At 44.4% G+C, this 23,392-nt stretch overlaps 6 protein-coding genes and 1 non-coding gene across 13 annotated transcripts in view; 4 read left to right on the top strand and 3 right to left on the bottom strand.

Moving 5' to 3' along the window:
* Positions 1 to 7,274, top strand: part of myripb (myosin VIIA and Rab interacting protein b) — a 68,535-nt gene extending 61,261 nt beyond the window's left edge. Inside the window, exons 9-17 of one of the 4 annotated variants that reach the window (XM_062480133.1) lie at positions 57 to 222; positions 432 to 1,135; positions 1,583 to 2,350; positions 2,625 to 2,687; positions 4,253 to 4,447; positions 4,663 to 4,824; positions 5,089 to 5,178; positions 5,277 to 5,337; positions 6,397 to 7,274. In XM_062480133.1, coding sequence (XP_062336117.1) covers positions 57 to 222; positions 432 to 1,135; positions 1,583 to 2,350; positions 2,625 to 2,687; positions 4,253 to 4,447; positions 4,663 to 4,824; positions 5,089 to 5,178; positions 5,277 to 5,337; positions 6,397 to 6,413 — 2,226 coding nt within the window. In that variant the 3' untranslated portion in view covers positions 6,414 to 7,274. Of the gene's footprint in view, positions 1 to 56; positions 223 to 431; positions 1,136 to 1,582; positions 2,351 to 2,624; positions 2,688 to 4,252; positions 4,448 to 4,662; positions 4,825 to 5,088; positions 5,179 to 5,276; positions 5,677 to 6,396 lie in introns of those variants that run through there. The other 3 variants (XM_062480132.1, XM_062480130.1, XM_062480131.1) reach the window with 3 other exon arrangements.
* The window catches only part of chmp4c (charged multivesicular body protein 4C), an 88,912-nt gene extending 70,755 nt beyond the window's left edge, over positions 1 to 18,157 (top strand). Inside the window, exons 1-6 of one of the 2 annotated variants that reach the window (XM_062479312.1) lie at positions 15,153 to 15,204; positions 16,313 to 16,500; positions 16,905 to 17,082; positions 17,206 to 17,314; positions 17,472 to 17,598; positions 17,697 to 18,157. In XM_062479312.1, coding sequence (XP_062335296.1) covers positions 16,413 to 16,500; positions 16,905 to 17,082; positions 17,206 to 17,314; positions 17,472 to 17,598; positions 17,697 to 17,761 — 567 coding nt within the window. In that variant the 5' untranslated portion in view covers positions 15,153 to 15,204; positions 16,313 to 16,412 and the 3' untranslated portion in view covers positions 17,762 to 18,157. Of the gene's footprint in view, positions 1 to 15,152; positions 15,205 to 16,254; positions 16,501 to 16,904; positions 17,083 to 17,205; positions 17,315 to 17,471; positions 17,599 to 17,696 lie in introns of those variants that run through there. The other variant, XM_062479311.1, reaches the window with a different exon arrangement.
* On the bottom strand, positions 8,806 to 11,086 carry prlh2 (prolactin releasing hormone 2). Its single transcript, XM_062479771.1, has 4 exons — positions 11,068 to 11,086; positions 10,422 to 10,512; positions 9,983 to 10,176; positions 8,806 to 9,242 (listed from the first exon to the last, which is right to left on the bottom strand). Exons 3-4 carry the CDS (start codon positions 10,146 to 10,148, stop codon positions 9,043 to 9,045), a joined length of 366 nt encoding a protein of 121 aa, XP_062335755.1. The 5' UTR covers positions 10,149 to 10,176; positions 10,422 to 10,512; positions 11,068 to 11,086; the 3' UTR covers positions 8,806 to 9,042.
* On the top strand, positions 13,124 to 13,196 carry trnar-ccg (transfer RNA arginine (anticodon CCG)). Its single transcript has one exon. It is a non-coding gene; the product is annotated as a tRNA-Arg (tRNA).
* zfand1 (zinc finger, AN1-type domain 1) lies at positions 13,452 to 15,838 on the bottom strand. Its single transcript, XM_062479310.1, has 8 exons — positions 15,682 to 15,838; positions 15,236 to 15,278; positions 15,043 to 15,082; positions 14,810 to 14,940; positions 14,585 to 14,676; positions 14,276 to 14,397; positions 13,968 to 14,123; positions 13,452 to 13,804 (listed from the first exon to the last, which is right to left on the bottom strand). The coding sequence occupies exons 1-8, from the start codon at positions 15,755 to 15,757 to the stop codon at positions 13,628 to 13,630; spliced, it is 837 nt and encodes a 278-aa protein (XP_062335294.1). The 5' UTR covers positions 15,758 to 15,838; the 3' UTR covers positions 13,452 to 13,627.
* A 111-nt stretch (positions 18,158 to 18,268) lies between the features above and the next one.
* LOC134034737 (GTPase IMAP family member 4) lies at positions 18,269 to 21,588 on the top strand. 3 transcript variants are annotated; one of them, XR_009932264.1, is made up of 4 exons: positions 18,293 to 18,426; positions 19,008 to 19,796; positions 20,176 to 21,425; positions 21,462 to 21,588. XR_009932264.1 is itself a non-coding variant. In XM_062479309.1 (3 exons), exons 1-3 carry the CDS (start codon positions 18,396 to 18,398, stop codon positions 20,199 to 20,201), a joined length of 831 nt encoding a protein of 276 aa, XP_062335293.1. In that variant the 5' UTR covers positions 18,269 to 18,395; the 3' UTR covers positions 20,202 to 21,588. The 3 variants fall into 3 exon arrangements, 2 of the variants coding, with proteins under 2 accessions (XP_062335293.1, XP_062335292.1); XM_062479309.1 differs by having other exon boundaries at positions 18,269 to 18,426; positions 19,023 to 19,796; positions 20,176 to 21,588; XM_062479308.1 differs by having other exon boundaries at positions 20,176 to 21,588.
* Positions 21,589 to 22,655: 1,067 nt separating this feature from the next.
* Positions 22,656 to 23,392, bottom strand: part of plxdc2b (plexin domain containing 2b) — a 57,923-nt gene continuing 57,186 nt past the window's right edge. Inside the window, 1 exon segment of the mRNA XM_062479526.1 lies at positions 22,656 to 23,392. This exon segment is cut by the window's right edge and continues 2,462 nt beyond it. The gene's annotated coding sequence lies outside the window, so the exon portion shown is untranslated.

Raw genomic sequence — 23,392 nt, forward strand, 5'->3', positions numbered from 1 at the left:
GCATGTGTGAATGTATGTGTTCATGTATGTGTGTGCATGTGTGTGTTTTCTAACAGAGATCCAGGTCAGCCTTCTCCCTGACCAGTGACGACTCCCCAGAGAAACTGTCAGAGGGGGGGGTGGGGGCGGGCGGGGGCTTGCAGCACTACACCTCCCTGAAGAGGGACTCCAAGGCCTCGTCGCTGCCCAGCTGGAAGAGTGTGGACCGCCTGGATAACTCCAGTAAGACACACACACACTCCTGCCCCCATCACTCTGTCGGGTTATGTTACAGTCAACTCTGAACGTTACACTGGTTTTTTTAGCATGGAACTTGGTGATACGACCGTGTCTGCTTTAAGGCTGTAAATATGTGTGCACACTGTGTTTGTGTGTGTGTGACTGTGTGTGTGACTGTGTGTGTGTGTGACTGTGTGTGTGTGTGTGTCCAGGTGCGTCCTCTGTGCTCCAGAGCCCAGACGGTAACTGGATGGCCCTGCAGAGTTCCCAGCTGTCCCGCCCCAGCCTGCTCACCAAGAGGAAGAGCCTGGTCTTCAGCGTGCTGGAGAAGGAGTCCGGCGTCGTCTCCGCCTACGACGAGATGGGCTCCGCCTCCGAGTCGGACCGCGAGGACAAGGGGGGCTGGGCCTCGGCCCTGATGCAGTTCCGCAGGAAGCTGTCGGATGAGACGTACTACACCGACTCCCAGCACGATCCAGAGTGGACTTACACCCAGCACCTCCCTGTCACCTCGCCATCCTCGGGGCAGTACACCAACACAGAGACCCTCAACACCGACTCCGAGCCCTCGTCCGTCCCCTCCGCTCGCCCCCGCAAGCCCCCTCACAACCTGGGGAAGAAGAAAGCCCCCCCGGACTCCCAGCTGCACCCCCACCACCAGCACCAACATCCCCAGCGTCATCCTCCTCATCACCATCATCCCCAGCAGAACCCCCCCTCCTTCCCGCACCGCCCCGAGGCCCTGGATGTGAACTTTAACCCCAAGGTGACGGGGGACAGCAGCGAGGCGGAGGAGCGCCAGGTTGACCCCATCAGGAGGTCGCGGCGACGCAGGAAGAGCAAGAGGGAACCGGCTGAACAGGGGAGGGGGGGCAACCAGCCCCACAAGCAGCCTGCGCCGCCCACTACAGTACAGGTAGCATTCTGCTTCACTGGAGACCTAGGCAAATACCTCTGGATTTGTATACATTTGAAAGTTCATCGCTAGGCGCTATTTGGCTCTGTGTTAGGTATTTTTGCTGAATAGCTTTGGTTTTACTCCTCTTTCACCACTAGGTGTCCTCCCAGGGCCATATTGCTGTTAAACAGAATGTTCATCATTGGGCACACAATGCCTTTACTCGAGAAGACAGTCTGGAGTCTAAATATGTGCCACTTTTTTATGTGACCTTTTATACAGCGTCTCATTCTCTTTTTCCCTGTCTGTTTCTCTCTGCGTTTTCCTCTTTGTTTCTGACCTCATCTAACTCATCCTCATCCTCATCTATCTTTTTCTCTCTCCCTCCCTCTTCCCATATCTCTTGTTCTTTTTCTCCGTCTCCACCTCTCTCTCTCTCTCTCTCTCTCTCTATCTCGCCTACAGGAGAACAGTGGTTTCCTGCTCGGCGCCCTGTTGAAGAGGGGAATGAGTGATGAGAAGCCGCCCCATGACATTCCCGTGCCCATGATGGAGGCCTCCACCTCGGATGTCATGACCCCAGAGCCCGGGGACCTGGACACAGTTGCCCCTATCTCTGCTGCCCCTAGCCCCCCCCGCCTGGACCCCCAGGCCCCCCTGACCCCCCTTGACCTTGGCCCCCACTCGCTCAGCAGCTCTGGACCAGGTTCTGGAGACACCCTGGAGCAGGAGGTCCGCTCCAAACTGAGCGAGATGGTCAGCCGGGCCAACAGCAAGGAAATTACATCGTCTGAGGACGAGACGAGCAAACGCCTCGGAGAGAGGCCGCTGGACAGAGGAAGTGACAGACAGCAGGACAAGCCGAGACTGAGAGAAAGACCCAGCTTTAAGGAGAGGGAGAAACCAAGAGAAGTGCAAGAGCAGGTGAACGGGCCCGACCTGAAAAGGAGAGAAACGCTCATGGAAAGTCCTGTGTTGAGAGAGGAAGAGAGACTCAAGGCAAGGAGGTTGGAGACAGGGGGAAAGAGTTGGGAAGAGAAATCAGATGACAGCAGAGGAGAAAAGAGATTGGTGAAGAGAGAGGAGAGCAGGCAAAACAAGAGGCAACAGAGGAGAGAGGTGGACAGAGAACCAGAGAAGGGAACAGAACGAACGGAGAAGAAGGCCGGATCCACTCCCTCCTCCCCTGCCATTTCCCCTTCTCTCCTGGAGGGGGCGCTGTCAGAGGGACAGGTGAGCACCGAGATACCGTAGATCCCCGGAGCTTTGGCTTCGCGTCCACGTGCAGCAAGAACATAACAACATCTCTGTTTTGTGACGTAGCCTGTCTGCTCGTCTTTATCTCTGTAAACGTTCTGTCTCTCACTCCTGTCCTTTTTTCCGTCCATCCCTTCATCGCTCTCCTTCCACTCTTGTCCATGTTTTTCTGTGCTGTCCACATCCTGCCGTCCATCTCTTTGTCTTCTCTCTCTGTCTCTCTCTCTCTCTCTCCCTACCTGGCTAGCAGGAGGGCCAGAATGGGCTGGATCTACAGCAGAGACTACAGTTACTCTCCTCTCTCTTACAGCAGGTGAGATGTGCTGTCTCTATAGCAGACTGCCTCAGTCACTGGCAATACAGGCAATGTCTGGTCTAGTCCGGAATAGTCTGGTCAGGACACTATTTAACACAGCAAATGTTGGATTCCAGACTCGGTTTGAAGCGTGTGCTTGATTGATCTTGCTTGGCCAATGGCCTAACTAAAATGTTATTCCCACACAAAATCAAACCGTACCAACCTGCTCAAAGAACACAAGCTGATGGAAACATGTAACTCCTATATTCACTCAAGTGAGACATTCAAACACACAATATTCTCACATGGATGGACACACACACACACATGAAATATGCCCCTTTTGTAGGGGCATATGTCATGTGAGATGTTCAGACGTTATTGATATCAGCTCTTGTTCCTGCTGGCTTACTGTGCTTCCACATCGATGATGGAGACTATTTCAAGTTGCAGATGTCACTCACCGGTAGTACATCATTCAAGTATAGTTAAGTATAGTCCTCTAATTTGAGTCCACCATCAAGCCAGTAAGGCCAGAGTTTACTGGCTGAATGAATAACAAACAAATGACCACAAAGTCTTTTCAAACGAGATAACTGCAACGTTTTCTTAAAACGACAGTAGCTAAACAAATACACCCAAACGGTGCTTGGTAAATTAAAATAATGTCGCTGGCGCTAGTGTGGTCTGCTGGTTAACACAAGTGAAGTCTTAACCCTTAGAATGGGCTTGGGGCTGTGTTTCATCCTCCTGGTTAGGACTCGGACTCTTTGTAGTTGACGATGACACCAGCAGCTCTCTCAGTACAGATCCATTCTCCATTGACTCAGTAGTCAATACTGTGGTCTCAGCCTCGCTCTCTTTTCCCCACGGGCATCAGTGTCTCATCTTGCTTCATGTCATTTTCAAATGCGCCCCCCCCCCCCCCCCTCTTCCCCCATCCTTCCACTCCTGCGCGTGAATCCCACCCCAACACACTTCTTTTCAAAAACATGCTGTCATTAAGTAACCCTGGAGTGTGTGGATCAATGCTCTCACTGGTTCTCCTGATCAAAGCCCCGGCCAGTGATTCATTCATTTATTGAATTTCATCTATCTCTCTCTCTTTTCCCTCCCTCACCCCCTCATCTCTTCCAATAAATTTAGTTTTTTTTTCCGTCTCTGTCCTGTATGCTGAAGTGCTCCTGTGTCGTGATTTGTTGTCTGCAGGTTGAAACAAAAAGTTATTCGTTGTGGCATCACTCCTGTTTGAGAGAAAACATTGCAGCGGTGTAGTAAAGTGATGAAAGGTCAACTTTTCCCCCTCTCCTCCTCCGTACGCCTCTTTGCGCTCCTTCTGTTCCTGTTCTTACGACACCTGACAAATCCTCACAGGTCAAGCATGACGATATGTGTTCACAGTGACAGGGTCGGGTGTGGGATAAGCTGTAATACCTGTGAGAGTGTCGGTTGAGTGTGATTGCCCGAGCAAGATTTGTAATCCTCTGACCCTCACATCGCGATGTGTGTGTGCGCTCCACTGTGCGTGTGCATGTGGGTGTTCGCACCTGTGTGTGTGTGTGTGTGTGTGTGCTGAGCAGAAGGACACGGCGGCGTCTCTGTGCAGCATTACCACGGAGGTCCTAAAGGTGCTCAACGCCACGCAGGAGCTGATAGGCGAGGCTGGCAGTGGCAGCGCCACCCCTTCCGAGTCCATGAGTGCCCACGAGTCCTCCATCTCCAGCAGCTGTGAGACACGCAGACTGGACCAGAGACTCACCAAGATGGAGGAAAATGTAAGACGACACGTGGCTTTAAATACATACCTACATACATGCAGCACATCCGCCTGAGAGTCGTCACGTCTACCTTATATACGCGAGAGAAGAACAAAGGATGTGAGGACAATCCCCACCTCAACTTTGACCCAATCTCTCCCCCCACTCTCTCTCCTTCCTCCATCTGCCTCGCTCCATCTTCTCTCCGGCTGTCCGTCTCTCTACGTCTGCAGGTGTACCTGGCTGCAGGAGCGGTGTACGGCCTAGAGGGGGAACTGGGGGATCTGGAGGATTGTGCGCGCAGCATCAACAGTGGCACCTCAGACAGAGACCTGGCCTTCCTGGAGGACCAGGTGGCCACGGCTGCCGCCCAGGTGCAGCAGTCTGAGCTCCAGGTAGGGCTCTCCCCCCAGACAGGCGGCTCATCTGGGCGTGGGGGGTTGGTGGCCTATTGCTTACCAAAAATGCTGTGATACACTACATTCATTATGTTTTATTCCATTTAACAGACGCAAAATCACGCGAAATAGCCCCTGTGATGTCTGTCCACCCAATAGTAGCATTCTTGGCTGTTAATGAGTAATTAAACACCAGAACATCTCTTTTTAGTTTAAACTCTATAGTTGATATTTATGCACAGCTGTTTCCCCCCTCTCCAGATTTCTGATATTGAGGCTAGGATATCCGCTCTGAAAACAGCTGGCTTGAACGTCACAGTCTGCACGCGCAAGTACAATCCGAAACCCCAGGTACACACACACACACATCCTTCTATCTCCTCAACATGCACATATAAATAGTCGCCCACTGACACGTACACTGTGCTAAGACTCTGTGTCGTCCACAGCCTCAAACCCTTGACTCATCACGCCAACAAAGGAGAAAGCTTCCGGCTCCCCCAGTCAAAGGTATCACAACAGACATGACCCTCCAGCGAACTCCTACCTTCAACGATATGGTCTTTGTGATTTATCTGTTATCAATTAGGTTCGTGTTGAGGGGAGTGTCAGCCATGACCTGCAAGCCACATCCCAGACCGACAAATTCTGTAGACAGTTTAATGTCAATGTCAAATGTGTGGCAGAGCGAGGGTAGCCTTCGGCCGAAAGGACGATCTTACGCAGCTTGTTCTGTTCAATGTGTGAGCATGGTTCATTGATCTCTGCTCACGCCAGCGCAGCTGCAGAGCTGTCTTCTCCACAGAATAACTCACTCTTTTTATGTTTGGGTGTTCTAAAAAGGATAGAGGTGCAGAAAAGGAAAGAGAGAGAGGGGGGGTGGGGGGGCTGGTGGAAGAATAGCATTCACACCTCGACTACATCACACATTCTCAAGTGAAAGAGTAGGTTGGGAGTTGAATGGACGCAAGTCTAAATGCGCACGGTGGAGAGTGCCTAAGTGAGACGGACTCCATTAGGACCTGATAGAAGGAACACTGAGAGAACACGGAAACATGGGGCTGCTTTATCCAGCCGTGGCAGACAGCTCCTTTCATGGTAATTAATAGTTTTTTTCTGGTCGTTAGGACCAGTGTCCACTCACACAGCCGGTGTGGTGACGCACTCTTCTTCAGCTACAGTTTCAAAGAGACACACGGCACAACAGAGAGGGAAAAAAGCAGAGGAGCTTTTTAAAGATGCTGTGATAAGACTGAAGTTTACATGAGCAGTGCGAGACCGACGGGGAGGCAATTAGAGAGAGAGAGAGAGAGAGAGAGAGAGAGAGAGAGAGAGAGAGAGAGAGAGAGAGAGAGTACTCTGAATAACTGTTTGCTTGTGTGGATCATCTAAAGTCCTTTGTCTTGAAATATCACCCTCCACAGCAAACGAGGTGTTCTAAATATACAGTAGAGTACAGTATCATGGACGTACATTGTGTAAAAATGCAGGTTGGAGTGTTTTATCGGCAATACTACAGTGGTGCCTGCCACTGCCTGTGTTATCTGGACTGTCTTAGACTCAATGCAGTTTTGTGTTGCAGATAAGGATGCAGAGCAACAGTTGAGAGTGGTTCGACCGTAGTGGTTCAACAGCACAAAGAGCCTCTCCAGGCCCCAACCCCACCTTCAGGCACCCCCCCCCCCTCACCTCTAGACCCCCGGGGCCCTATCACTCCAGTGCCTTGTTCCAGCATCTGTCTCCAGCTCCAGTGGCCAAGGGGCCTACACCTGCCCTCTGTGCTATCCCATTTGGAGCTCTCCTCAGGGGCCAACATCAGTCCCCTTGCTACCCAATCTGGAGCTCTCCTCAGGGGCCAAATTGAGCCCCCTTTCTACCCTATCTGGAGCTCTCCTCCGCACAGGCACGGCATCAGCAATCAATATCTCAAACCCTTCATTTCTCAGTCCAGCCCCGGACTGACTCCCTCCTTCTTACCCTACCCACCCTCCCACCCGCCCTTGGACCCCACTCCCACCCTCAACAGGAGGGCTCGACAGACAGTGTCTCTGCCTTAAAATCTACAAACACTCCTCGCGAGACATCTCACTGTCCAACTCTCAACATAGGAATATGTGACTTTCCATCTGTTGTACAGAAAAAGCCCTGTCTGTCATTTTTTCTATCTGTTTGCAAGAGTGTTGTAAGTGTTTGAAATAATGTATGTAAATGAAGATGTGAAAATCATGTGAAATCTAGTGTGATACATGTCTCAAAAGAGGTTGACCCATGTTTTATACTGTTCCCTTTCTCGCCAATTATATGTCATGATAAACGACAGTTTCCCAACACAGCAGAGCCTGTTTAACATGACCCTTACATTGGAGCCAACTTATTGTCAGAAATTCAAAAACAATTCATGACTTTGATATTTTGTTCATAGTCTTCTCTACATCTCTCCTTAAAAAAAAAATTGGAATTGGCACGGGTTCAGCACCCTGACCCCGTGAATAAGGAAATAAAGATAAGCATCTCGAGAGCTCTAATTATTGCCTCACCCAAACAGTGACATCTGATGGTTGCTTTGCAAATCTAGGTTTTGAATGTGTAATTTGCGACAAAACAACTGTAACTTTCATATCAATCACGTTATCACCTGAATCAAGTAATTCATACGTTTTTCTTCTCTAAACTCCCTTTGCCTTTTTAAAGCTTTGTGGCCTTTGTGGCCTTTTTGCCATTTTCCTTCTGATTTGTTTCTTTACTATGACACTCCAGGTTTTATGTTTTACAAATCTTGTAAAGCTGTACACATATTTAAATATATTGGGCTTTATATCAAATGTCATGAAACCATGATTTTATTACAAGCAATTTATTTTTGTACTTACCAAGAGTTTTTATGCACTGAAGTAAGTGGGCAGATAACTTGGACAAGAACAACACGTATTTTATCTCCTTAAAGGGTTCTCTCTCGTCTGAATCCATGTCATGTCCATTTCTTTAAAGTGCTTTGAATGTCTGCCTGCATTAATTGACTGAAATGAATGACTCAGATGGGGAATTGTCAAAGACAAACAGGCGATACAAACGCTTTGACTTCAGCTCATAGCATCACTCCAAAGAGCTCCACAGTTACATCATCTCACACAATCCTTTGAAAGTCATTGAACAGGAAAACAGAAATAGTACATAGATTCTGCTGTCATTCATCAGCCCCAGGATCACAGCAGCAGTCCTCTGGTATGGACTTAAAAGTGATCTGTTCCCCTTTAGTAAGACTTGTGTTGCTTTTGAGATGTTTCTTGACTCTCCTCCTCATTCCAGGCTTCTCTCAATCTGCAGATCGTTGCTGTTCGTCATTCTCGTACCCGGAGGTGTTTGCGTATGATAGCATGTTCCTGGTTTAAATAGATGTACAAGTTCTCATGAGAAGCACAGCCAAGGTGTTCAATATCGACGTCTTGTATTTTTATATTGTAAAAACAAAAAAAAACTAAACTCAAATATTTTATTTCACCTCAGAGTTTGTTCATATGTATATATATGCACACACATATATATATATATATATATATATATATATATATATACTGTATGAGGAAAAGATGGATATGACATACAAAGCATAGTCAAATGTGAGACTGTACTGTTGCTAAATGTATGAGCGTGGTGAGTTTCGCTATGCACAGCTCACTTGGTGGTCCACTCACTCATATGTGCAATCGTTTGTCGCACTTGCAATCCACGTGTTGGGGAAAATATTAACAAGCAAAAAAGAAAGATTATCTGTGCCAAATTACCTTGATTGAGAAATGTGTAATATAAAATAAATGAAATTTGCTAAACCTGCAAAGCTCGATTTGTTATTATTTACCAAGTCCTCTGTAGAAACATTACTGAGAATTGACAGAAGAACAATTAGGGTTTATAGACTTGTTTAAGTTACCCAGAATAGTGTCTGACCGAAACAAGAAAAATGGCAAAAGAAGGTGAAAATATGGTCACAATATCCTCATTTATTAATCAATATAGTTTTCATTTCTCATATGTACATACTTCATCTTGTTTAGTTTTTTTGTCGGGCCAAAGAGTTCAGTGGTCCGGTCAACACAGGCTTCAGTGGGACTCTTGTCACGAGATAAGGCAAGACACAGAGAAGTACAGCAACAATTCTTGATTAAATAAAAAAAACACTTTCACAGATACGAGCGAGGGAGAGAACTGGGCACACTGTCATGGTAACCAGTCAGGGTCTTCCCCATGGAGCACCTTCACAAGGTCCTCCTTGCTCCTGATGGCATCCAGGAGCATCTCCAGGGTGTTAACCACAGGACGCAACCCTTCGCTAGAACCGACCCTGCTGTTCCGCTTCCCAAAGCGCCCGATGGGCCGCACGCCACGCCCCACGTACCAGAAGGGGTCTATCTCTGGACCTGGGGGACCACGGGACACACAGCAGGTGTGACTGAACACATACCGGAGGATAGAGGATAAACTAAGACAAATATCTAACAGTAAGCATCATATTTTGTTTCTAAATGCCAAATATACTTTACATCAATACATGCAGATGCATTCAATACATTACTAACAGTGCATTTACTTGTCGGCTATAATTAAGTGTTGTCGATTTGTGTTGGCAATTGATGGTCAACTATGACATTAATGTTATTATTATTACAATGTGTTGATGCCATGCAAACTTTAAAGTGGATCACAATGTGGATCACACACACACACTCCGTTTACATTTAAAGGGACTCTTGTAGAACCAAGATGTAATGATAAACATCCAAATTCTAATTCAAAGTCCTTTATCATTTTGTAGATTAAAATGTTACCAACCTCATTTCCTGTCTTTTTAAATGAAAAGTAAATGATCAATTACTAAAGTAATTTCTCCCTTTATTGCCTGCCTAGAGCGCTGCGTTTGAATAATAATAATAAATAATAATGTTACCCCATAATAATGTTACCCCCAGTATCTTGCTCTTATAACAATAAAGACAGATATTCCCTAATACAAGATCAGACTAAACAGATAACTAAAACAAAATCCACATTCAAATGAAATCAATTAATTATTAATAAATGCATGTTGGATACAATACTATATTTTTACAGAACGTGCCCCGCGTCGTCTTTAATGGGTAAGTTATTCGTAAAGTCTTACTTCTGTTGTCGACATTGTGGACGATATGGAAATCATGCTCCACTGTAGTACTATGAGCGCAGGTGACACTCATGGAGAGAAGCAAAAGGACGGTAAGCGCTGCCGTCAACCAGCGAGAGGCCAGAACGCACTCTCCCACCGGGCAAGCCACTCTTTCAGGCAACATGTTTTGACAGCAAGGCACTGCGCATGGGCTGTTGAAATGTAAAAGAAAAGGATCAGGAATTAGTCAAACAGATAGACATTGTAGGTTTTTCCAAACATTACCAACTAATCTTCTAAATAAAAACGTAAATTGTTTATTCCTAAAAGCAGTTCCATATTATCAGGGTCATGTTTTGTCATTTTACAATAATTGTTTTTACACCAGTAGTGTTACTGTGTTTGGAAGACATAAAACAGCGAAGACCAGCGTAAATTTAAAGCAGAATAAACTCACCGTAAACTTTGGTTGCGCGTAGAGGTTAGTGTTGACTTCTTCGTGTTCAGTTCTTCATTGTAAAGCGTATTTGTGTGCGAGCTTTTATAATCTGGGCGTCAGAAGGCGATGAATCAAGAACGTCCGTCACCAAAAGGGATGATACTTTGGCCCCCACCACTCTCCACTACAACCCCACCCCACCTCATCCCCAACACCCTGTCTCCCCTACAAGAATGAAGAGATAATTTATTGGGAATTTCGGTGTTGAGCTTTCATGGTAACCGGCACGCCGTATTACACTCCATCAAGAAGTAAATGACATGCGGACATTAACTTAGTTGCAGCCGCCTGATTTGGGGATCCCTACCTCAAGTGCACGACAGTGGCACAGAAGTGCGGAGGCGCGTGTGAGTTTATCATGTTGATTGAAATCGACAAGCCCTTCCATCACGCTCCAAACCATGGACTTGTGGCTAACTACACATTCAGATTATAGATTCCAATCTTGACGTTTTGGATCCTTGTTTGCTAGTTGTATTAAAACAAACGGAACTGGTCCGCAGTGCACTTTCATTAAGTGGCTGCAATCAAGGGTTTAAATGCTACGTGCGCCAATATCCAATAAGATCATGCAATGTAATTGAGACGGTTTTCTGTTCCATACCTTTCGACAGGAGTACACATGGGTGTCACAAATGACTCATCTCAGGTGGCCAGACGAGGGGAAATGGGAGTGTATGTAGTGTGGGACGGTGGGGGGAATTGACAAAGGTCAAAATGAGTGTCACAAAATGCCAGTATAGGATGTTTTGAACAGTGTTTGCGTGAGGCGATGTAAGTTCACGACAAAAAAAATACTTTGGAAAGGCAGCCTTTGTGTCTCATTGCACACACATATCTAGGCCTTCCGTCTATTATTTTATTTTTAGTGTACCCAGTAATTGGTTGTAGGTGCTTGTGTTATAAATCTGTCTAATTGTAAAGCCCCAAAAGGGTCTGTCGTCCAAAAATACAACAACAATATTATCCAGACATATATATTCAGAAATTTACTAATCGAAGATAAATGTCTTAAATTGGTACATTATCCGTATTTTGGGGATCTTCATATACGTCATTGGCCTATTTGGTAGTAACAGGGCAGCCTGTCCTTTTGGTTCTCCTCCACGGAGTAGGACCATTATTTTCTGGTTAGGCGATCAGATGGTGTGTATAAAGCTCCGTGAACGAGAGGGGATTGTTTGGGTAATGAGCAAATGACTACCTCAGGATGCCTTTAATCATAGCGTCGCTCTCTGCGCATAAAATGGCCCTTAACGGTTGAAGATGCACATTGATTGATGGTGAGGGGCTCTAATTTGCAAAAGAACAAATATGAGATTCTTCGACCAGATGTTCATCATTAGATGTTGCCTTAAGCATGGAAGGTTGAACAGCCTTGAAATCAAGAACAAATCCATCCCCTTTTCACCGATTATGCAGTTCAAATACAAGCACCGTTTCTCAAGTTGTCCCTAAACAGTAGAAGTATGACAGGTTGCCACTGAAGAGACACAATGTGTTTCATCATAAGCAGTCATCTGACCTGCTGCTGCTGTGTGGAATGAGAGGATCCGATGGTGATCAGGGTCTTATTTTCTCACACCTTGAGATGGATCAATTGATCAACTTAGGTCTTGTCTCAACATCCTGGAAAATTATTCAGTTTCTGACTCAAAGATTCTCACCACAGGCACCTACCAACCAGCCAGTCTCACACATGGGCTCTTTCTGCCATCTCTTTCTGAAACAAACATTATAGCGGATAGCTCAGTGGTAGAACATTTAACTGCAGATAAAGAAGTTGTAGTTTCACATTTTTCCCAGTATGTCTCTTTGGATTGAAACATTTTCAGAATAAATTACTATTATGCCAGAAACCAATAATACAAGGTTCAGCTCAAAGCTTCAGCTCAAAGCCAATTTAAATGTTTGTTCTTAGTTGACTTTTCAGGCAATGCGCACTCCAATACCCATCCTATTGAATGTAACAGGGTTGAGGAAAGTAAGTGCTAACAGGGAATGCTACGGGGTTTGCAGGATGATTTAAATGTCTTGGTCAAGTAAGACTCTGAGGCTGAATCATTCCTCTTGGTACCCTGGTGTTTTTTTTAACGAGTCCTCATAAATCGTATCTTACAGAGTGGGCTGAGGTCCAAACATTGATCTTCCTTGGTTAACCCAGTCCACAGGAAGCGTCCTTGCACTGTTCAATGAGCTATTTGGTGCTCATTTGTGGTTTGTGGGTGTGTTTGTTTTATGGAGGGATGGGGGGGTGGGGGGGGGGGGAGAACAAAGGTTGTAGGTCGCCTTTTAAAATCAATAATATTCATCGTAGCAAATCCATTCAGTCTTCTCATCAACTAAAAGTAAAAATCATTGTATTACGAATTGATGTCTTGTGGACAATTGGAGTACCACACATCGTTGAAACATAGCTTTGTATGGATCTATTGGAAAACTGAAAACATCTGTGGAAAACATGTGTGCCTCAAAATGAAGTGATCAAACAGCAGCAGTTTCCTTCAACATGGAACTTAATCTCTCACTAAGCAGCAATGCAGAAGGTACACACCCCATGCTGTCAGAGAGGTTCATCTGCATCTCTATAGGGAGCCTTGGTAGGGGATAGCCTTCAGTGTTAGAACAATACTATCACATTATAATTGAGTCTATTTCAGGGCCCAGTGGCCTAATGGATAAGGCATCAGCCTCCGAAGCTGGGGATTGTGGGTTCAAGTCCCACCTGGGTCGATGACTATTGGAATTTTACACTAACTGCTAATCTAGGTTATGTGTAGTTCAAGGTATGAAGTCTTTACTAACAGTTGTATGTAAAACTATACCTCCAAAAATCCTTCAGATCATACAAAAGTCTGTTTGTGGAATATGGTTCAACTTGAATATCATCTTGAGGTCCATGTCAAAGCTCGATTATTAACTATACAGAATTAATGTGAAGATACTATCTAGATGGTCTGAAAATACAACTCAGCATTACACACACAATTAATTTAGTTGTCTAATCTTTATCATTAAGAAATACACATTCATGGTATGTTGACAGCAGTAAAAAATAACTCACACATGTGGGTCTGATTTTATGAATAGTCTCTAGGCAAAAAATGTCATTCTCCAATACTGATGTATCAAGACACTGCCCCATGCTGTCTGCTGTGTGTCAGTCAGGACAGGGGAACATAGGCAGACACATCGTCCAGGGTGCTGCAGTCATTGTCCAGGTACTCCAGGATCACGTTGCCCCCATTGTGGAGGGGCGACTCAGGTTGGGCCAGCAGTGACAACAGGGTGTCGTCCATCCTCAGGGCCTCCCCAGTCTGGGGATGGCACAGACGAAGCTTCTGCACACATCAAAAACACAGAGAAAGACACCATGTTTGTTTTCAGTGGGGGCGTTTCAATGAAAGAGTTGTATAGTGTGTTTGAGGAAAATAATTTGGAGTGCAGATTTCAGCTGTCTACAAGGGTCTCTCTATCTGCTCACGCTTCTTATCCAAGGGTTACCTTAGCAGTTAGTATGTTGTTGCTGTTCTTGAGACTAGCCAGTGAAGCTGCATAGTCCACTACTTTCCCCACACTCCACTTGGAACAGAAGAACATGGGCAGGCTGGGGTCCTTGCCTTCTTGGGGAAGGTAGACTTGGAAATAGGTCCTTTCTACCTGAAGGTGCAAATCAACACTTTCAGAAAACATACTGTTTCAGCTAGAAAATACAGATATCCATGCTAAGGGTCCCAGTACAGCAGATGTTGCTGCTACAGTTTTGCTGTTTTTTTGAGGTTATAGGTGGGTTATACTGTTTAGTATCTTACCTGAGGCAACCCCTTGTCTCCTACAGCGTGGAGCTTTAACTTCATCAGTGCCACTTTTGCTGCAGTTGCACTGTTCTTGGCTCCTTTGCGACCTTTACTTGCTGGCATGTCTTTCTTCGACTCTGAAAGGCAAGAAAGAGGCACAGAGTTTATTGAATACTGCCCTCAAGTGGAGATGATGTTGAACTGCTACAATATTTTTATATAAATTAAAGAAACATTTCTGCGGTTACGGTCCTAAGCACCTTAAAAAATAACTACAAAATACTTTTATGGGTGACACTTTTATACATTCAAGACGGGACTGACCAACAATTCTTTTCACCAGCTCTTGCGTGGCTGCCATCCGGGGCTTTGGCATCTCCAGTTTCTCACACTTGTGGTCATCTTGATGACGATGGCTGGACAGTAAAGACAGTTGAGGCAGATGTTCAGGTGTTAAACATCACATGATATTAATATGTGAGGAAAATTCCTATTCAGTCCAATTGATTACAAAACACTGTGAAATTGCATAAGATTACTATCACTTACCCCAAACAGAAATGTTTTTCGCAGTGTGGACATACAACTGGTAGCAACTCTCTTCCTTTGCAGTCCTGGAATGTGCAGGGATAGCTAGTGATGCCTCCTCCGGACGTCTGAACCTCTTTCTTCACAGGCAACTGGTAAAAGTAGAACCCAGGAATTTTAAAAAATAAAAATAAAAATTCCACAAAATAAATTAAAGCTTTTATGTTGGCTTTTCAACCACCTTCTAAAATTACCTCTGGGCATGAATGTGACTCTCGACTTCTGTGTTCAACGCTGAAATAAAAGTAGATACATATGTATTCAGATATGTCTGTTAACAATTGTTAAGTTTAAAACGCCCACAGAGGATCACCGTCATTAAGACCTGCATTATACATTGTGTGATAAAGCAATAAGTGAGTGCTCGACAAGTATTCTATGTCTTACCAAAAAACTCCCTTGCAGCCATCGCACACAAACGGCAAAAAGTCTGCAGAGGAAGCGTATATATATTATTATATTTAATTGCAAGTTAGGAAAAAGATGTTAAGAAAGCATGTAGGCTATATGATGAGTCATGGTCTTGGGAGATAACGTTTTTATAATTGACGTTGCTAAAATACCATATTAAATATACATGGGATGAAGTTTCAGCTAGTCACGATGCTGGACACATTTGAATATTACCAGTTTCAATGCAAATATATTTAAGCTGTTTCCATTTGGCTACACCACAGCACTATGCAACCAGCTAACGCTAGAGCTAATAGCTACGGCTAATGTTGTTTGCACGCTCGAACCTAGAAATGCAGTGCTATAGTCGTGACCATGGCCAGAAAGACAGGATACAGAGATATTTATGTCAATTATATCGGTAAGATTGAAGAAAACACCTTTCTGATAGCAGGTTTTGAGCCGACAATGATCACCAATGTCCAGTTCAGCCATTACTGTCCAAAATGTCAACATGAACTTTCACCCCGTCAAAACAAAACCACGTGATACCCACGGTATTTTCTTTTTGTAGCTGTCTTAATTGGAAATGTAGCCTACGTTGATACACTGACTTTATTGTATCAAGTAGCCTAGGCTGTATCCTCAAGTAGACGTGAACGTTGTTTACAGCGTTGTTTGTGTGAACATAGCATAGGCTACTTTCAAATGATCTATAATTTCGGACTGTAGCAACATGTTAAATTAGAAGTTATTTACTTGGACATTCAAAAAATTATTCTCAGTATTTTCAGAAATCTGTTTCAATGACAGTCTATTTTTAAATGTTTCTAATTTGCTGAATAGCCTACCTATTACAGCTCAGCGCAAAGTCAGGCGGTGTCAAATATCATGAAACGTCATACAGGTGTACTTGTTTGAATTGAGGTTAGAAAGCTGTCAGGCAGGAATTGGTGCCTCTGCCGCCACTTTCTCTCCAGCAGTTTAAAGAAAGATTGTTTAACAGAAGAGAGATTAACAAATATAAGACAGTGCAAAAATGAGTAAAATTTCTAAAATGTTTAAGGGCAGCTCTTCAGGTTCTTCAAGCTCGTCAAAATCGAGACACAGGGGACAGCGCACCGGACCTTCCTCTCAGGAAGCCATTCACAGACTTAGGGAAACAGAGGAAATGCTAACCAAAAAGCAAGAGTATCTGGAGAAGAAAATAGAGCAAGAAATTGCGATAGCGAAGAAGAACGGCATGAAGAACAAACGGGGTTTGTTTTTATTTCATTTTCATGTAAAAAATTCCCAACCGACTTGTCCAGGACGACGGAATGCCCCTCTAACGAAAATAAACCTAAACTCCTTCTTAAAAGGCAACAAAGAAACTGCATTCCATTAAGAGCAACGCCTTATCGACCTGAGAACAGTTAGTCTATAATAATTACTTTGGTGTAGTTACATCAGTCTGGTCTGCATGCAGTGCTACAGGGGAATTCATAACAGCCTTTTCTTGTTCAGCAATAGGCCAAAAGACTCGCAGAGCAAAAAGGTTGATTGCCGTAAATGGGCAACATTGTTCAATTCAATGCACTACAGCTAGATACATTTTTTTTCTTCTTCTAAAGACACCCTGAAATACTGTCAACTGTCTCTCTATGTACCCATCATCCCCTAGCCGCCCTACAGGCTCTGAAGAGGAAGAAACGCTATGAGCAGCAGCTCACCCAAATTGATGGAACCCTGTCCACCATCGAGTTCCAGAGGGAGGCGCTAGAGAATGCCAACACTAACACAGAGGTGCTGAAGAACATGGGCTTTGCAGCCAAGGCCATCAAGAGTGTCCACCAGAACATGTGAGTAACCTGAATATATGAGGACAGGTGCCATAGTCAGTCTACTTAAATTTGCAAATTGCAGACTAATGGAGTACAAACATGATAGTATACATATCTTTCGTCTTTCTCCATCTCTCCCAGGGACCTGGAGAAGATAGATTCTCTGATGCAGGATATAACAGAGCAACAGGAAGTGGCTCAGGAAATATGTGATGCTATCTCGCGACCTTTCGGTGAGGTGTTTGATGAGGTAAGAGGCCTACCTGTTAACTTATCGTCTTCTACACATAGACACTATATTTGCCATAATTTAGTATGAGTAGTCGCTTTCTGTAAGAGTGTGGACCCAGCGATGTCTTTAAGTCTGTCAGAGGAGTCTCACCATGGCCTTTGTTTCACCTCTCCAGGATGAGCTCCTGGCAGAACTGGCAGAGTTGGAGCAAGAGGAGCTGGAGGAGAGCATGAAGAACATGGGCAGACTGCCTCGTGTGCCCTCCTCCAAACTGCCCTCTGTCCAGCCCAGTCAGCGCACCAGTAAGTATGAGCTGCAGGGCATTACCTGTACTGCCTGTACTGGGACCATAGCCCACAGCATCAGACGCTCAGCAGTTATGTTGTCTCTTGTTTTACAGAATCCAAGAAGAGGGTGGACGATGACAACGACATGCAGATGTTAGCAGCCTGGGCAACTCACTAATATGCGCACATGCACAAACACACACGCGCGCGCACACACACACACACACGTGTGCACACACAGTCTAGATATGAAGGTTAATCTGAAGGTTTGTTTGTTCTCGTGAGAATTTTATAAGTGTATACAGTTTATTTGTTTTCCTTTGTAGCCTATAATGGATAGGCTTGGCAAAATGTTTGGTATATCAGGTATACAATAGGTAGGCCTAAGTGAGTTTCTGTGGTCTTTTACACCAGTGTGGTTTCTTTTGTGTGCTTTTCTATGCTTTACTGTCAGAAACAAATTAGTTACATAATTTTAATGACACATGTTTTTGTAATACAATAATGTTATTAGTCAGACACATTTTTGTAAATACATATTAATATCACTTTAAGAAATAAACTATATACAGCATCTGAATGTATGTCAAGTTTGCTACACTGCGTTTCTGTACTGCCCAGCTGAGATACCAAGGGGGCACCATACTTCACTCTTTGAATACGTGCTTGTAGGCTACTGTCCCGCCTGTCAGTCAGTAAAGCAGGAAATCCTTGTACGGTGGATTAGAGAGTAAGACGAACCTGCCGATGAAAGGATACTGTAGCTCATAGCTAATGTAAACCTGCATCTTGAACCGCAAGAACAAAACAGTATGGAAGCAGATAAACCGCTACAATCAACAGGTGGGTGTTCCTAAAGCTACATAAACGCGTTATTGAACAAACTTTAAGAAATTGCGGTTTTGTGTAGTCTACTGTGGTAGCCTACCCGTCAGTCTTCGGGTAGGGGCTAATTTGCTAACTCATGTTTTCAGTTTTACGTCACACATCTGACCAGCAAGTGACACGTCTCTCGTCAGATAGTTTAATTTCCCCAAGTACAGAGTTAAACAAACGTTAGAATAATTTAAGACTAGCAGCTACGTGGCCGCTCAGTTCCATCGTACGCTTCTAGCTAAATCGCTCATGTCTACAAAAGTTGTCAGTGGAGTCGACATCCATTTGGAACGCTTAGCTAATACATTATGAACAATGTAAGGGCGTATTTTTTACGTTTTAATTATTGATGTTCTAAATCTATGGTCTATTGGAGTTACGTAGAAAGTCAATCACTAGTAATGTGTTGAAAGACTAAATTAGAAATACTACATTTTACAAAATGGATTACAAAATGATTTAGTGTCACGTTAGCTTGCAAAAAGAGTATAAATTGTGGTTGTGGTCTTTCTTTGATCAAACCTCAGTTGTATCCCACTCCTAATTAGATACCATTCCCTCAGGAGAAGATGTCCTTGACCCAGAAGAGGAGGAGAAGAGGGCGGCAGTAGCAGCCCGTGTGGCCAACCGCCTTCCAGAGCTCCGCCTAGTTCTTCTAGGCTGGCGGTGGCCTGGGAAGAGCCTGACAGGGAACACCATCCTGGGCCACGAGGAGTTCCGCCTGGAGCGGGCTGCCGAGTTCTGCGTCAAGCGTGAGACGGAGGTTGAAGGCCGCCGCGTGACGGTGGTGGATACGCCCGGGTGGTTCTCGGCCCAGGACACGTCGCCCGTGTACCAGAAAGAGATGCTTCGAGGGGCCTCCATGTGCCTGCCGGGCCCCCACGCCTTCCTGCTCGTCATCCCAGTGGGCATGTTCACGGACGTGGACCGCGCCCGCATCGAGGAGCATGTGGGCCTGTTCGGGGAGCGGGTGTGGAGGCAGACGATCGTGGTGTTCACCTGGGCGGAGGTCTTGAGGACCATATCCATTGAGAGGCACATCCGCAGGGAGGGCAAGGAGCTTCAGTGGGTGCTGGAGAAGTGCAAGCGGAGGTACTACGTCATCAATAACTACATCTTCGGGGAGCACCCTCAGCTGCTGAAACTGATGGAGAAGGTGGAGAAGATGGTGGCGGAGGAGGGGGGCTTCTACAACCCAGAGGAGGCCGTGGAAGAGAAGAAGACGACTGTGGATCAGAACCAGAACACTGCACTTGTGGGACGAGAATTAGGTGCACGGCCTAAGCAAAACTCGGCAGTGGGATTAGCCAAAGCCATGGAGGTGGACCCATCCCATAGTGAGTGTTTTGCTTTGTATTGACAGTCAACATCAGACCTCACTGTTCCACTTTGACCTACACTTAATCTATGCATTTTCTGGTACTCCAGAAAAACACATTTTGTAAACGTGTTACATATCTATCTAGGTACAATACAAAACTTTCCAACTAGGTTACTCTTCCCTTATATACATGAGACAATGATTCCTCAGTTTCTCTCTCCTACCCCCTCTCTGCTCTCCTCTGTCTGTTTCTGTCAAACTGTGGTGACATTAACCCAGGCAGGACCAGGGAGTGTAATAGCAGCACCTATCCTGTCCTCTCTAGGAAAACTAGTTTATGCCTGATGACAGATGTATTCAATGATTTTCACTAATATATTATTTCCTTTTTTTAGATTCAGTGGATGCACTGACTGACTGACTGATTGACACACTGGCAGACTGGCTGACTGAATTCTGGAGTGCTTTTGGATCACCAACAGAACTGATTTGAAAACTGCTGAAAATGCATTGATGAATGGGATCATTGGAAACTTGTAGGCTTGAATGTGCAAATTGTTATTTATTTTGGGAGAGGGATGAAATGTCTAAGCAGATGTTCGATTTTATGTCACGTCCTTGGGATGGTGTCTTGGGTAACAGCTACACTTACTCACCAGGAGACCTAGTGATTGCCTCCTGGCTTTATTGTATATTAGGTCAAATCCCCTTTTAAAATGTGTCTTAAACTGTTCCTTTCTGTCTTCCATCCTTGAGGTAACGATTGGTGAAATCATGTGCCCCTTTACACCAAACTGCTGCTTCCTATGCTGTCATCCGTGATCTGTGGGATGGGAGTGTAAAAGGACAGTTGCTCGATACATCTGTCTGTGACATCTGTGAGTTCCACTAACTGGAACTCCAGGAACATGGAAGACTTAAGATGTCACCCCAATGTGAACACTTCAACCTGACATCACACTGTACTTAGTATTATTGGACTGCACTGCAGTTATAGTAAACTGGGGATAGAATACAAAAAAACATTGTAGTTGTTGTAGTTTTGGGAAACAGTTGGTCAGATTCCCTCCTAAATTGTGACCAATCTTAGGAATGTGTCTTGTTTAAAATGTATCTTAATATTTATGTACTTATGTTATTCATTGTTTCGACCCCCTTTTGACAAAAACAGCCTTTACATATTTATGAATGTTGTGGGTGTCCTTTCAGCACAGTTACCGTGTTGTACCTACAACATATATTATTTGAAGGTATCCAAAATTGTAAAATATTATAACAAATGTTTTAATGATTCCAATGCTGTTGCAGTACTGTATACTCAAATCCTACTGTATAAATATGACCCAAATACTATTCTACCCAATGTACTCCAAAAACAAAAATTATATTTCGATTGCTTTCTCTAGAGCTCATATTCTCAGCTCGTACTTTCACAACCTAATGTCCAATGCTGGGTTCAGGGTCATACTCCATTGTTTATATGTTGATATGACATGCTAACATACATTTTTAAATGATTGGTATTTTAATGTAACATTTTATAGGGCTCTGAACGGAGTCGAGCAAAGTGTAAGTACAGAGATATCAATGTTACTTTTTAGGTTACTTTGAATAATGTATGAAGTGACGGTAAGGTATAAAACTGGTAGACGTCCAGGCCTGCTTAGTGACACTATGGCAGTTTTCCTTTCAGCTGGAGCTGACTTGTTTGTATGTGAGAACACATTCTGTTATTTTTGTATTTCAATTAGAGCCTCACAGTTTTTCTTACGTAACCAATTAAAGGTTTATATTTTCAGTTAAACATCTCAGTCTTTCGAAATGGCAACATTTCAACACAAAGGAAACTCGTGCTTCATTCATGGCTGATGATTCTCACTTCCTCTGGTATTTCAAGGATCCTCAGAGAAGACTGTCCATCTCAAATGGATTTCTGTCTTTCATCATGTTGATTGTGGTATGGCCTGCTAGTTATGTCAATATTGACTAATCAACGCTACTGACATGGAGACTCTTGAATTGTTATTGTAACCATATTGAAAGTTTCTTAATCCCATTTATCATGTGAGGTGATAACTGAGATTGCTGTCAAGATAGTCTGTTTTATCAGTTCTTCCACTAGATGGCAGTAGGACATTACAGCTAGGATACCATAAATTAAATCTGAACATTATTCTACTTTATAATATAGGCATTTTAATAGTTAAAAGGATCTTGTCTGAATATATCTTATATGAAACTTGACTTGACAGAAGTAGGTGTAAGCTTCCCATAGAGTATCACAACACTGAGAACAGTCTCTAAATACGCCCACAGCTACAGTACAGTCAAACAGATCAATATTAACCTTGAACAGGTTTCAGAAAATATCCCTTGGGGGCAACTTCTATAGTTTCCAACATATCCTCTAAAACCTTGGCATGGGTCTCTGTCATCCTCCCTGTCTGCCTGTCCACCCCCCACCTCCATCCCTGCTGAGCTCAGCTTTGAAGCCTGCTAGCTCAGTATGTCTCAGGTGTGCTGACAGACAGCTCCCCGCCTCTGAAAGAGTACCAGGGCATTTCAGCAGGCACCTACAATGAGGAAGCTTCCTGTAAGTCCCAAGATCTGCCAGCAGGGGTCTTTGCCAGGAATATTAGGCCCAATGAAAAGATACCATTTGGGACATTTTGAGGAACTCTGACTGCCTGCCAATGAGCTGGCCTGACTGGGGGTTCACCACTGGTAAACTTTTTAAAAGGAAAAATAAAGCATGTTATTATGTAAGCTGTGAACCTTCTCAACTGTGCTGGGTTACACTAGGATGGGAAGAGCTATTCATGTGGTAGCAATTGCAGGACAAAAGACTGGATTTTTGTGTAAAAAGAAACATGGATAATTGTGTTTACAACATTCTTTATTATTTCAAATGTAATCAAAACAACAGTAGTTACAGAAATTACAGACAGCTATGGTACTGTGCAATTTTGAAGTCTTTCATCATGTCCTTTGTGATAATTCTGGAACAAAACACAGGGTCACAGTTTAGATTAACCTCCACCACCCCCCACCACACCCCTGCCTGCTCGACCTCCATTCTGTATATTTGTGACAGAGAAACATTGTAGAGCTAGACTTGTACCTGTAAATAATCACATCGTTCAGTGGCAGGAAAAACACAACAGCACACTGCGGCAGATGTAGCCTATCCCAGCAACAGCACAATGTTGCTTGCCCGAAAAAATAAAAGAACAAAATAAATGTTTATATAAAGTTGGATGGAAGTAATCAGTTCAGTTCAGAGATGCAAAATATTATTAAAGACATAGTAACAAAGCCCAAGCAATGTTGAAGAGGATAATCTTTTTCCCCCAAATGGCAGAGGTGTCTTGACAAGCAGATCTTTCAAAGTCCTCACAAACGCTACTCCTCCACAGGGGGTGAACCAGCCCCCCCCCCCCCCAACCCCACCCCAGCCAATCTCAGAGAATGTCTGTAGGCATAGAGAGGCCATCAGCCACAAACCAGTGTGTCCACCCCCTGGCTCTACCGGTCCTTTGAGATCTGCTTCAAAAAAGACTTGCCTTAGACTTTGAGGGGAGTCCTAAAAGCATTGCTCTCGTGCGGAGAGGT

The sequence above is a fragment of the Osmerus eperlanus genome, chromosome 15 (assembly GCF_963692335.1).
Source record: "Osmerus eperlanus chromosome 15, fOsmEpe2.1, whole genome shotgun sequence".
NCBI lineage: Eukaryota > Metazoa > Chordata > Actinopteri > Osmeriformes > Osmeridae > Osmerus > Osmerus eperlanus.